We start from the raw sequence: 13,650 nt of genomic DNA on the forward strand, positions 1-13,650 counted from the left end.
TCCTGCTATTCTATAGTAACACAGTCATTCTTGTTACTGTCATTTAGCTGCCAAAACAAAGCTTAAAATGCCAACAATAAAACCAGGAACTTAAACTTTTTTTTTATATATTATCTTAGAATCTGGAATGGACCACTACCAAGCTGTTTTTCCTTGCGTATCTCTGAGTGTTGAGTAAGAAGCTAGGAGAAAATGGGCAGATATTATGGAGAACAACCCTAGTTGTTCAAGCATGGGGAATTTTTTCCTTTATTCACGTCCTGACAGTACTTAAGTCCTGCAGAGTAACGTTCATGTCTTGCAAAACTCCTTTGTATCAGCAAAGTGTTTGTTGCACTAATTGATTGCAGCGGCTCAGCCCACAGTACTGCGCCTCTACTGTGGTGAAATGAATGTTTAACTCATTAGAGGACTTGAAGATTTAATTAACTGACTTTACTAACATTTGATGAAGTGAAATGTAAGGTATGATTACACCTGACCCATTGATTAGGAAGATAATTTTCTTTTCTTAGTGCAAATATGCCATGAAAGATAAAATATGAAGATCCTTAGAATATATGCTGATTAGTTGTTGATCTTTTCCTTGAAGGGCAAGTAGTAAATGGGAGAGGATGAAAAAAAGTAACAACATATAGAATGATAGAATGGCCTGGGTTGAAAAGAACCACAGTGCTCATTTAGTTCCAACCCCCTGCTGTATGCAGGGTCATCAACTACCAGACCAGGCTGCCCAGAGCCACATCCAGCCTGGCCTTGAATGCCTGCAGGGATGGGGCATCCACAGCCTCCTTGGGCAGCCTGTTCCAGAGCGTCACCACCCTCTGAGTGAAAACTTCCTCCTAATACCTAACCTAAACCTCTCCTGTCTCAGTTTAAAGCCGTTCCCTCTTGTTCTATCACTATCCACCCTCATAAACAGCCTTTCCCTCTCCTGCTTATACGCTCCCTTCAAGCACTGGAAGGCCACAATGAGGTCTCCCTGGAGCCTTCTCTTCTCCAAGCTATACAAGCCCAGATCCCTCAACCTTTCCTCACAGCAGAGCTGCTCCAGCCCTCTCATAATCTCAGTGCCCTCCTCTGGACCCACTGCAAGAGCTCCACGTCCTTCCTGTGCTGGGGGCCCCAGGCCAGGATGCAGTGCTGCAGATGGGGCCTCACAAGATATTACTGGATACTTTTTATCTGGACTGCTCTCTTTAACTTGCTCTGTCTTGATACTTAAGGCAGTAGTGAGTGCATCAGTCTAGACCTCATTACCTGCTGTGGTGTACTGAAATGTAACTGCAGGAACTCAATTCTAGTTTAGTCTTCAATAGTTAAAAGTGCTATTTATCTCCTTAGAAAGCATTTTCAGTCCTGACTTGGGTTTGCACAGATGAGAATTAGCTGATATACACATTCTCAGAAGAATTTGTAATATAAGCCATTTACTGTAATATATTTTATATAAATATGTTTTTTCTTTATGTTACTCAGTTGTTTTCCCTTGGGTGTATTTTCGTTATTCTTCCTAGCTGAACCCATTTGATGGTGTCTAGTTATCAACATCTTGCTCATCTTCCAGCCATTCATGGATATGTTAGATTTCCATTCCCTTGTATTTTTCCCTTTTCCCCCCTCCTAAGTAAACATTCACTTCACCATCCTTTAAATGTTTGAAATGTGAACAATAGCAGTGCATTCCTAGCAGCCAGGCTGTCAGTAGTAAAACTGGAATTCCAGCAATCTTGGGGGTTGTTAACCCACTTGTATTTGTTCTGTATACCTAAACACGTTTTTGATTCTGGAAATCCTTAATCCAGATGAATGAAATGCTATGCTGTTAATAATTAGCAATTGAGCTGCTAGCCTTTTTAAGATATTAAAACATGCACATGAAGAGCAGCATACTGAATTACATCGTTGTACTAGTCTTTCTGTCAGACAAAACGACTCGCAATAAACTTCATTTGTTGTGCACTGAAGGTCCAATCACCACTGCATGGAAGCGGGGCTCACAGTACCCCACGGCTCACAGCACGCCATGAGCTGTGGGGAAATCTTTGCTGTGTTCTGGTGTCTGGAAAGCTAATGAGGAAATCAATATTATGCTCTTCTTGGGCCTGAGCATGCCCTGACTTGAAATAATCGTATTAGCACAATTCCTGTTTTTGTTGCATCCTGTCTCTCCCTACCAAAAGAATATCTAAGCAGCTCTTTACATGCATGTGGCAGCATTTAGGAATCTGATTATCTAGATTTTGGTTACCTTGACTTTGTTACCTTAGATGCTACATTGTTTTCCTTTTCTAATGTTTGCTGCACAGAACTTCACATATCTTCATGCTTTTTTTCTCCTTCCTGTGCTGTCCATCTCATTTTTAATCAGTAAAATCAACTGCATAAGGATCCCTATAATGCTTCACTTGTACACCTAAAGCCATGCATCTAAAGTCACTATTTGTTACAACATGGGCTGTACTCTCTGCGTAATTCAAGACAAAAGCAATCTCTAATAATAAAGCTTTTTTGTTCCTTCTGTTTCTAAGAAACGAGAACTGATTCTTCTACTGAAGTAAAAGCTCATGTAATCAAAGAATACCAGGATGTTATAATTACAAAATAAAGAAGACAGTTAAGCAAAGCAGACCATAATAACAAAAGAAAATAAATAGAAGACTTACCTCTATGCTGGGCTCACTCACAAAACACCAGCAGAGATGATCTTTAGAAAAAATCCTTCCCCCCTGGTAACCAGCTCTTAAACAGAAGAGGTGCAGCCAGGCACCTCCCCTTCCTGCAGCAAAGGTGAATTGCCTTCAGCTGTGCTCCTCTGGCTGACAGTGCTCACCTCAGGTGATCAATCAGAGCTTCAGGCCTGACTCAGCAGTTCCCATACAAAGCCAAAGCTATTTGTATTTTTTAACATGTTCTACATAAGAAGCACTGTTTTCCCACCTTGCCTTTTTCTCAGATTCTCCTGTGCTGGCAGTGCATGCAGGTATACAGAACTCTCTGCTTCACTCTGAGGTACCCCCGTACAACTTTCCTAGCTCCTACTTTTTAAAGATTTTTTTAAACTAGATTTTTTTTTTCTCCCAGAAGGAATGAGAGGAGAGGATTATTGCTCCCCACTTTGTAAAGCATTTTGAGTATTTTCCCTGTTCTTTAAATCTTGTTCAGAGTTTTCCTGATTTCCTGGTATTTTAGATTTGTAGCTGATTTTTTTTCTTCAGCTGCTGTATTGTAGTCATTTTGTATGAATATTGGTTGTAAAGCAGAGAGCAGTTTGTAGCTGGTGAAACAGGTGATTTGATGCACTTTAGGAAATCAACCTAAAGAGGCTGAAAATTTGTTAACTGTGCAATGGGTAAAGTATTACTTGTTTACAGGGACTTAATGGTCATTGGTTCTCAGTGGTAGTGAATGATACACTCTGGCATAGAATCGTAGACTTGCTCAGGTTGGAAAAGACCTTAAAGATCATTGAGTCCAACCACAACCTGACCATGCTGCCCTAACTCTAACAGCCCTCTGCTGAATCATGTCCCTGAGCACCACATCCAAACGGTTCTTAAACACATCCAGGGATGGTGACTCAACCACCTCCCTGGGCAGCCCATTCCAGTGCTTCACAACCCTTTCTGTAAAGGAGTGTTTCCTGATATCCAACCTAAACTTTCCCTGGAACTCAAGCTGTCACCAGTGAGAAGAGACCAACCCCACTTTCCCTCTAATCACCCTTCAGATATTGGAAGAGAGCAATAATGTCTCCCCCCAGCCTCCTCTTCCCCAGTCTAAACAGCCCCGGTTCCTTCAGTCTCTCCTCAGAGGCCATATTCTCCAAGCCCTTCACCAGCCCTGTTGCCCTTCTCTGGACCTGCTGCAGCACCTCCATGTCCTTTCTGTACTGAGGTGCCCAAAACTGAACACAGCACTCGAGGTGAGGCCTCACCAGTGCTGAATACAGGGCAGGATGACTTCCCTGGTCCTGCTCACCACTCCATTCCTGATCCAAGCCAGGATGCCTTTGGCTTTCTTGGCCACCTGGGCACACTGCTGGCTCATATTCAGCCCACTGTCCAGCAGTACACCAAGGTCCCTTTCCATCAGGCAGCTTTCCAGCTATGCTTCCCGAAGCCTGTAGGGTTGCCTGGGGTTGTTGTGGCCAAAATGCAGGACCTGACAGTTGACACTGTTGAAACTCACACAGTTTACCTTGGCCCATTGATCTGGTTTATCCAGGTCCCTCTGTGGTGCCTTTCTCCCCTCAGGCAGATCAACACTCCCTCCCAACTTGGTGTAATCTGTGAATTTACTGAGAGTGCACTCAATCCCCACATCAAGATGGTTAATAAAGATGTTAAATAGAAGCAGCCCCAGCACCAAGCCCTGGGGGACACCACTCATGACCGGCCACAGCTGGATTTAACTCCACTTACGTGGACTCTTTGGGCCTGGCCATCCAGCCAGTGTTTCACCCAGCGGAGCATACTGTGCTTCTCATCATGGAATTTAGTAGTTATTTTCTGGTCTGGAAAAGACAATAATGCTTAATGCCTTTTCTTGAGTGATTACTGACAAATTTAAATAAATTGCCAGTGGTTTCTTTTTTTTTCTCCTTTCACTGAAAGCCTTCTATTTTGAAGTCTGAATACCGATACAGAAAGCAGCTCAGGCACTGCGACGTACCTTGTGCATACAAATCTTCTTTGTAATGAGTGTAAACAATCCTTACGGTGTACATTGCACTCAGGACTCTTCCCTGCCTCTATTCCCCTTGCTGCCTAATGCCCAAGGACACGGGTGAACCAAAGCCTTGGATTAGTATCTGGCTTCTGGAAAGATGCAGCCCCTGCTGATTTCAGCACTCAGCAGGTTTCTATGGGCATGTCAAGGAGGGCTTATTCCTGCTTCTGGTGTAAACTGATGAGCTTCATTTTCACTCACAGCAGTGCATTTTTTTTCCCTCCTTTCTCACTGCTGAAAGTAACACAAATAGAACACATTGCATGGATGTCAGCCAGGCGGACTGCAGCTGAGCAGAGTACTGTGTAGTTGTGCATCTTCTGGAGCAAGGGTTGTGTGAGCTGCAGCAAACTAATGAATTCTTATTGTGGGTGTCAGCATTCAGTAGATTATAGAGAAATACCTTGGAGAAATTGAGTCCTGTACTTGCTCTGACATTGGTTCCATTATCACGGAATTCCCAGTGTTGGAAGGGACCTCTGAAGGCCGTGTATTCCAACTCCCCTGCAATGCACAGGATCAGCACAGCTACCTCAGGCTGCCCAGGACTTTATCCAGCCTCACCTCATCACTGAGCAACCTGTTCCAGTGCCTCAGCACTCTCACTGTAAAAGACAAAAATCCTTATATCTAACCTGAATCTATTGACATTGTTTATCTATTGTGTTCACACTCCTGAAACCTTTTTAAACAGTCATCTTTGGGGATTTTGGGCTCTGTGAAACAGATATTGCTGTATACTGGCTGGATATTAATATTGATGTAGGAGTTCTGAATTGTTTCCAGCAGAAAGACATAATTAAAATTTAACAAGACCCCAAGGATCCGTTCGTGTATTTCGGTGTAACTGGTCTGATAGTTTGCTGCTGTGCTGAGCCTGTTCACCATTCCCCATCTCTTCTCTCTCTCTGTTCTTGGCTGAAAGCACAGTACCTTGACTCTATGTCTGTGCAAAGGCAGAGTATGCTTTTGCTGCTTAGTTGCATCAGCATTTTAGATTGTTTTTTTTGTGCAGACTCATGGTGTGACAGAGCTGATCCAGGGGTGAGAGTGGAAGTTCTCCACTCCCATGACTGGGAGGTAGAAATGGGGTGGACAAGATTGGTTCAGCCTTGCTGCGTTGCTGTGTCCTGAGAGATGTTTCATTTCAGAAAATGCTCCAAGCTGATGCAAGCTGAGTATTTTGTGATATGCATTCAGAAGATGCAGATCATATGCTGTATGGCATACGTAGGGGGTCTTAGAATTCGTGATAAAGTTCTGGTCTCTGGCTTGCCAGCCACCCTCTTGAACCTATTCATGTCCAGGTTCCGGTCTCTGTGGAAGCTGTGTACATTTCTTCTATAGACAATGTTGGGTAATTGTTTAGATAAGCAAGCACATGGTTCAGAACCTCATAAAAGTCTATTGTGCACTGTTTGATTACCCAGGAGACAGTACCTTTAAAAACAGTTTCCAGGTTGGGTCTTGGAAGATTTTTTTGATGTGTTGAAAAATCCTAATGCCACCAAGAGGCTGAGCCCATCTGAGCTGACAGTAGCGCTGGCCAACTTGTGATTTCATCTTTAAGACATTATTGTGGTGTACCGTTTGCATTGGCCAAATTATTTTGTTTGTGGTCAAACAAGTGAGAGTAACCACTCTTTAAGTCATTGTTGTCTGTTTTAACCTCAATATAAATGTTCTCCTTATGGCATTTCCTGCTGCGGAAGCGCTCAGGGTGGGGGAATGAAAGCCATGCGATGTTCACACAGGTATCCAGAAGAAAATTATACTTGGAGTCTGTAAAGGTACCCAGGAACTCAAAATGTACCATACCATCTGCAGTATACCAAAAGATACTGCAGAAATGCTGACATATGTAAGCTTAAAAAGACAAAAGCTGTTGGTCCTCTTTGGAGGAAGGAGAAATTCCCTACAGTCCTCGTGCTCTTTTTAGTCTGATCACTGAAAGAAATACCACTGGGGGGTTTTGCTGTGCAAGCTGGCTGTAAAGGAATTAGGATGATAAATTGGTAGAAGACATTTCCTATTTACAGAATTTTCAACTTTTCATGACTGAGGTCTGTTCTGTGAGTTGCCTGGAATGAGGAAAAAAAAAAACCCAACCTACTTGCTTGACTTGCTCTCATTTTCTAGCTGCATTCACATGATCTGTTGATAATACTTAGGTTTAATTCAGACGTGTAGGAGAGTGATGAACAACAGTATGAATACCGAGAAATAGCTAGCAACTAGAGGCGCTATCAACTTCATCTGCTATCTGATTTTGTTCCCTAAGTCAATTTTTCCTCCAGTAGTTCATAAACAGAAATAAATTTCAAGTTAAACGTGTCAGAGCCACTCATTTTTTCAGCTGGTTCTACTGAAATTTCTCAGGAGTCTGCACACAAAGTGGAACAATACTTTGACAGTGATACATTAATTTCTATTTAAACGACGTGAAAGATGAAGTTGCTAATGGGAAAATTTAACCTACAGTTGAATGACAAAAAAACCCACAACAACTAAATGAAATAGCACACACGTATTACAGGAAGTGTGTTAATTACCTGCACAGCAATTTTGTACGCCGTGTCATGAACATTACAGTGCTCCAGTTTATTACAGAATTTTTGTCTTTCCTCTGCCACAGGGACTCATTATACAATGACAAATGGAGGAAGCATCAACAGTTCAACACATTTGCTGGATCTTCTGGATGAACCAATTCCTGGAGTAGGAACGTACGATGACTTCCATACCATTGACTGGGTTCGAGAGAAGTGCAAAGACAGAGAAAGGCACAGACGGGTACATGAGATCAATAACAGTACTTGGAAGACATGTTTGTTTGGGTGCTAGAGTTGGGGTCTGGGTTAGTAATGGGTATAAATATAGGCAGACTTTACATTTGTAAGTATGTTTACCAACTAGAACGACCCTCGTACTATAAATAAAGCACTGATTCACTGATCCCTGCAATCTTGCAACAGCATTGTGACTCGAAAAGGAAGCAGTAATTTAACTGAGTGGGAATAGTCGTGCTCTGCCTCCCTCCTCTCCACGTCCCATTCCCCAGCACAGTTTCACAGTACTGTTTTGCTTGCAGTTGTTGTATACTTAAGGCTGTTTTCCACCATACATGAATTTGCAGTAGTCTGACAGTGCTTGTGGTGATACCTGTACTGTACAAGTGTGTCTGTGCTACTGCTTTGTGGTGCTGGGGTTGTTTTGACTGTGAAAAGTGAAAATTCTCATATCTAAAAGCACTTACGAGCATGTATATGTTTAACAAAAAAAGGTGGACCCAATATAGGGGATGTTCTTTCCACCCTCCCATCCCCAAACTTCATTTCTTTATCAAGTCTTCTAAGTTGAGGCCATTCACCTTCCTCAGTGTTCTCCGCTACGAGTTCTTTCATGAACTGGGCTCTGGCTGTATTACTGTTGGACAAGATGGCATCAGTCATTTAACAGACTTGTTTAGTAATCTTTGGGAAGAAATACACTGTTTGGAGCCTGACTGCAAAACTTTCGGAATGCTTACATTAAATTGCTCAAAAAGCAAAACTGAATTTGGAGATGAAATCTCTCCTGAAATATTTTTAGCTGATCAAAATGAATAGTTAAAAATGAGTCATAATTGCAGGGAGGAGTCAGGAAAGAGACTTTTTCCCATTCAATACTCTGTGGTTATTCTGCTTTCTTTGAGGACATCCATTTTTAGCTTTCTGGAAGCAAATGTAGGGTGAATGCAGTGTTTTTACTCTGATGTGATTGAAAAAAAAATCTTAACACCAGTCCAAAAAGCAAAGCATCCTCACTTCCACTGTCTGTAGTTTTTTTGGGGGAGTGAAAGATCCTTGGGCAATGGATCTGTGCACACACGTACTGTGATTGAATGTTTTTTGTTTTTTTTTTTTAAGTAAGGTGTTTTCTGTGCAATGCTTTACTCCATAATTTCATTTCTAAATGTGTTTGTGCCACAGATGTGTTTGTTAATATCTAGTGGATATGCAAGGGGATAGAATGATAGCAGTCACCAAATCATGACGACACAGATCACATCTGGGAATAGATGATGTGAAGTCTCACAGCTATTACTTGTTTTAACATCTGAGACCAGACAAGTTGGACAGAATTTACAGTTTACAGGATTTACAGTTACAGAACTACTAGGAAATTTATAAATATGCCCTGAATGACAGGAGAATGTCTAGCCCTGCAACCAGGGATGTAAGAGAGGGCAGGATGTACTTTGAAAGACATGCTGCTGCAGAAAGCTGATTTGAGGGGGGAGATTCTGAAAATAAATGCATTTCTTTTAGGGATGTTAATTCTTGTCTGGATTTCCTTGCCTACTATTGTGCTTTCTTCTTATTTTTATTGTATATTTTTCTTTCTCACTCCCTTTGTTTGTGGCACCTACTTTGTCTCTTCCTTAACAGTATGAAAAATCCTAAGACATTTGGATAATCATAACAACAAGCTGAGGACAACTTTCAGCTAGATGCATAACATATTTATACTTTCTGTTTTCTCACATTATTGGGAAAAAAACCCACAACTATGTGTAATGATTTCTCTCTGCAGATTAACAGCAAGAAGAAGGAATCAGCATGGGAGATGACAAAGAGTTTGTATGATGCATGGTCAGGATGGCTTGTAGTCACACTTACTGGCTTGGCATCAGGTAATTAAAAAACAAAAAGTATTTCTTTCTTTTACTCTTCCTTTGTGTGTTATCTACCAACTTTGTCAAAAGCTGGCTGAGGCTTGCTCTTTAATTTCGTGAGGGAAAGAAAACAGTGGCTGTCTTGATTTATAGGTAAAAGCATTTTACAGGAAGGATTTACTAATGAAATAGGAAACAAAACCTTTTTCCACTGAATTTATTTTAGGGGTGAGTTCTACAGCTAAGATTGTTTGCTAGTTTGTGGCCTCACTGTGTTGCCACGCTGCTTTCCATTTGGAGTTTGGGTTTGGAGTGACCAAAATGTGCAGGAGGAAGAGGCTGCAAACTTTTTGCCCAGTTTTTCCAAACAGGTGTTTTCAAACAGAACTGTTAGATTAAATCCTAGGAGGATTTGATCATATTGCATAACACGGATACACTTATTAAGAAGGCATAGTAAGTATATAATTACTTCTTAACATACATACGTAACCACTTTCACAAATCACACATAGGTTAATGTATATGCAAAGTGTGTTTATACCTCTGAATATACAAACTGGGAGTGTATAATTATCGGAAATTGCTTATGTTAATCTGAGTGACTGTGGTTTTGTGTGGCCTAGGTCTTGTCTTTCTTTTTTCCCTTCCTCCTGCTCCAAAGCTGCAGTGCATATTAAAATGACTGCTGTGCTTCTGTGCACCAAAGCTAGCAAATTCTGTCCATGGACATTCCTCAGTTTTTTTCAGTCTCAGTTGTTTTCTCTTGTATGTGTCCAGTGAGTCTGAAGTAGGATAACCTTGATTTCAGTCATGGAGAAGTCGTAATGTTTGTATTTCAGACGATAGAATTTAAATTCTACTGAAACATTGTGTTAGAATTTGTTTTGCCCAGAATCTCAAACTGAGGGTCTCTGGAAACTAGTAAATATAGATGAGTAAATCAGGAGAAAATGTTTCTGGAACTCAGACTGGTGCTGGAACAGCTGCCCAGAGAGGCTGTGGATGCCCCGTCCATCCCTGGAGGTGTTCAAGGCCGGGTTGGATGGGGCCCTGGGCAGCCTGGGCTGGTATTAAATGGGGAGGTTGGTGGCCCTGCATGTGGCAGGGGTTGGAGATTCATCATCCTTGAGGTCCCTTCCAACCCTGGCCGTTCTGTGATTTTACACAAGTAAGCTCAGGGGCTGACACTTGACAGCTATTTCTGGTAGTGATTAATACCTTAAAATAGGAAAGTACAGCTAATTAACAGTTGTACAGGTTCACAAAAAGAGATGACTTCAGATTTTTTCAATATACTGTTGCCACATGGAAGCGTTTTGTTTTTTTCTTTCCTTTAAAGAAGGTTGTTAAATACTTCTTAAAGAACCCTTAGAAGCAATTTCCTACCTAATACCTTTTTGAGGGCTCTTCAGTAGGTTTTCAGCATATAGTTGCCACACAGAATCCCTCTTAAGCTTTGAGTTGGAGAGCTACTTTTTTCTTTACTGCTTATTACCTGCAGTAGGAATTTTACGTGTTCATTCACCCTGAGACATTTGTATGGTATTTACTTACGATGTTCTAACACTATTGTTGGCATGGTAAGAATTATTTGTTTAAAATATCTTGTTCTGTACAAACTGTACTCTAATAGCTAAGGAGTCCTTTGAAGCCTGACCATGTTGTTTGTCAGAAGGTGCTTTATGGTTTTTGTCAGAAAACAATGAGAGTCCTCTTTTGACTCTTAACTCATCTGTTGTAGTGGACTACTGGAGAAGTATAGCTTGGGTAAAAGAAGAGGGAAAAGAAAAAGGGAGGGGAAGAGACATTATTTTTTCTGGACACCCGGGCATGCTGGAAGGAGTCCAGCAGAAGGCCATAGAGATGGGGAAGGAACTGGAATGCCTACCTGTGAAGAGAGACTGCTCTGGGTGGCCCTGCTGGAGCTGGGGTTGGAGCAGATAGACCCACAGGGCCCTGCCCCCTGCAGCCATCCTGCGGCTGTGCGATTCTGTGATGATCCTGAGACATAAGCAAGATATTAGATTCTTATCTAGTTATTATTAGATTATTTTTATTATCTTATATTATTAGATACTAGATTAGGAAATACTAATCTCGCTGTATTGCTAATATAATATTGTTCTGGAAATCAGTGACGTTTTAAACGTTTCTTTCTTCAGATATCTTGTAATCTCAGTTTACATGAATTAATGTCTAACTATTTCTACAACAGGGGCGCTGGCAGGATTAATTGACATTGCTGCTGACTGGATGACTGACTTGAAGGAAGGCATTTGCCTTAGTGCTTTGTGGTTTAACCATGAACAATGTTGCTGGGGTTCAAATGAGACCACGTTTGAAGAGAGAGATAAATGTCCACAATGGAAAACTTGGGCAGAACTAATAATTGGGCAAGCAGAAGTAAGTATATACTTGTTCTGTGGAATCACTGCTCAACAGCTCTACTGACTACAGAAAAGAACAGCTAGGGTAATAAAATGGGGATTGGGTTCTACTCAGCTTTCAGCATTTTAATTAATTAATTAGTTATACTCTAATAAGTGTGTCTTTTACACACTGCAAGAGGACTTGGAGCGTTGCAGATGTAAGGAAGTTACAAGGAGAGTATAGAGCTATTAATAACATGAGAATTTTTGCTCACGATCATACGAAACAAAAAGAAAAAAATGAAAGAAATTCAGCTTCACGTCCTTAAATAACAATGAATGTTGCTTTTATTTTTCTCTCTGAACCAATTCTTAATATGGAAGACATTCTTGGTATTCAGTAGATTTTTTCATAAAATGAAGTGTTAGAACACTTTTTAACTCGTATAGTGTCGTCTCTGCTGTGCTTTACAGACAAAGCCAACATTCTGGTGGCTTGGTAATAGTTACTGTCCCTTGAAATGTGTACACACAAGTACATTACAAGAAGAGTACTTCTCTGCTGATTTAAACAGTAACTTTGTTCCTACACCAGATCTGTATTCTTACATTTCTGGGTTTTTCTTCTTGTCTTTAGGGTCCAGGTTCATACATAATGAACTACATAATGTACATTTTCTGGGCTTTGAGCTTTGCCTTCTTAGCGGTTTGTCTGGTGAAGGTTTTTGCTCCATATGCCTGTGGCTCGGGGATACCTGAGGTGAGCTCTAATTAATAATTACATTATAGACGTTTAATATAAATGTGGAAATTCCTGCTGCCCTCCAGGACCAGAAGAAGAGGCAAGAGGGTGGCCCTTGTGAAATCCTTCCAGTATTGAAATTTAAAAGAAGTAATCTTGCTAACTGTTACTTATAAAAGAATTCTGAAGGTATTGAGCTCATACATTTTCCTCCACATCTCTAATCCATGCCCTGCAGTAATGAGAGAATAGGAGTTCATTAATGGAATATGGGTCCTAAGAGACAGCAATTGATGTTCTACTGCACTCACTTTAGTCTTCTAAAATAGCACGGACAATCAGACCATCAGCTAACAGGGAAACTCATTAAATAACCCTAGAAACTCATTCTTTCTACATTTGCTCTCTGCAGCTGTACACAGAATGTGATGAGAAGTGGGGGGGGACAGAAGAAAGTTTTGGACAGTCACGCTTTTCCCATCAGTCTGTAAATATTTCTTCATGTATTTGCACTGTGGAAATGGAAGGACAAATCTTGCCTTGATATTAAGCCTGGAGTAGTTCGATGCCATTACTCTATATAAGATTTCATCCCAGATTGATCTCCAAACTTAGCTAACCTTCAGTTTCAAGAAACAGCTGGCCACTGTTTTGTGTAATCCCATTTACACACACACTGTTCTTTGTTTTGGTAACTATGTTATTTTCTGTATAGAATCACAGAATGGTTTGAGTTGGAAGGGACCTTTAAGATCATCTAGTTCCACCCCACCTTCTGTAGGCAAGGACACCTCCCACTAGACCGAGTTGCTCACAGCCACATCCAGCCTGGCCTTGAATGCTTCCAGGGATTGGGCATCCACAGCCTCCTTGGGCAACCTGTTCCAGTGTCTCACCTCCCTCACAGTAAATAATTCCTTCCTAATATGTAATCTAAATCTGCCATCTTCCAATTTGAAGCCACTTCCCCTCATCCTTTCACTACCTGCCCTTATAAAAAGTCCTCCCAAGTTTTCCTGTAGACCCCTTCAGGTACCAGGAAGCTGCTGTGAGGTCTCCTCGAAGCTTTTACTTCTGCAGCCTGTCCCCATTAGCAGAGGCGCTCCAGCCCTCTGATCGTGTTCGTAGCCCTCCTTTGGACCTGCTCC

General features: G+C 41.3%; 1 protein-coding gene across 4 annotated transcripts in view; it reads left to right on the top strand.

Annotated features, from left to right (window-relative positions):
- The window catches only part of CLCN3 (chloride voltage-gated channel 3), a 49,184-nt gene that overhangs the window by 19,726 nt on the left and 15,808 nt on the right, over window positions 1-13,650 (top strand). For all 4 annotated transcript variants that reach the window (XM_042829706.1, XM_042829708.1, XM_042829707.1 and 1 more), the window contains 4 exons: window positions 7,367-7,524; window positions 9,307-9,406; window positions 11,607-11,794; window positions 12,398-12,520. In XM_042829706.1, coding sequence (XP_042685640.1) covers window positions 7,367-7,524; window positions 9,307-9,406; window positions 11,607-11,794; window positions 12,398-12,520 — 569 coding nt within the window. The remainder of the gene's footprint in view (window positions 1-7,366; window positions 7,525-9,306; window positions 9,407-11,606; window positions 11,795-12,397; window positions 12,521-13,650) is intronic.

The sequence above is a fragment of the Centrocercus urophasianus genome, unplaced genomic scaffold (genome assembly GCF_019232065.1).
Source record: "Centrocercus urophasianus isolate 14NV4802_14NV808 unplaced genomic scaffold, USGS_Curo_1.0 seq_32, whole genome shotgun sequence".
Classification (NCBI taxonomy): domain Eukaryota; kingdom Metazoa; phylum Chordata; class Aves; order Galliformes; family Phasianidae; genus Centrocercus; species Centrocercus urophasianus.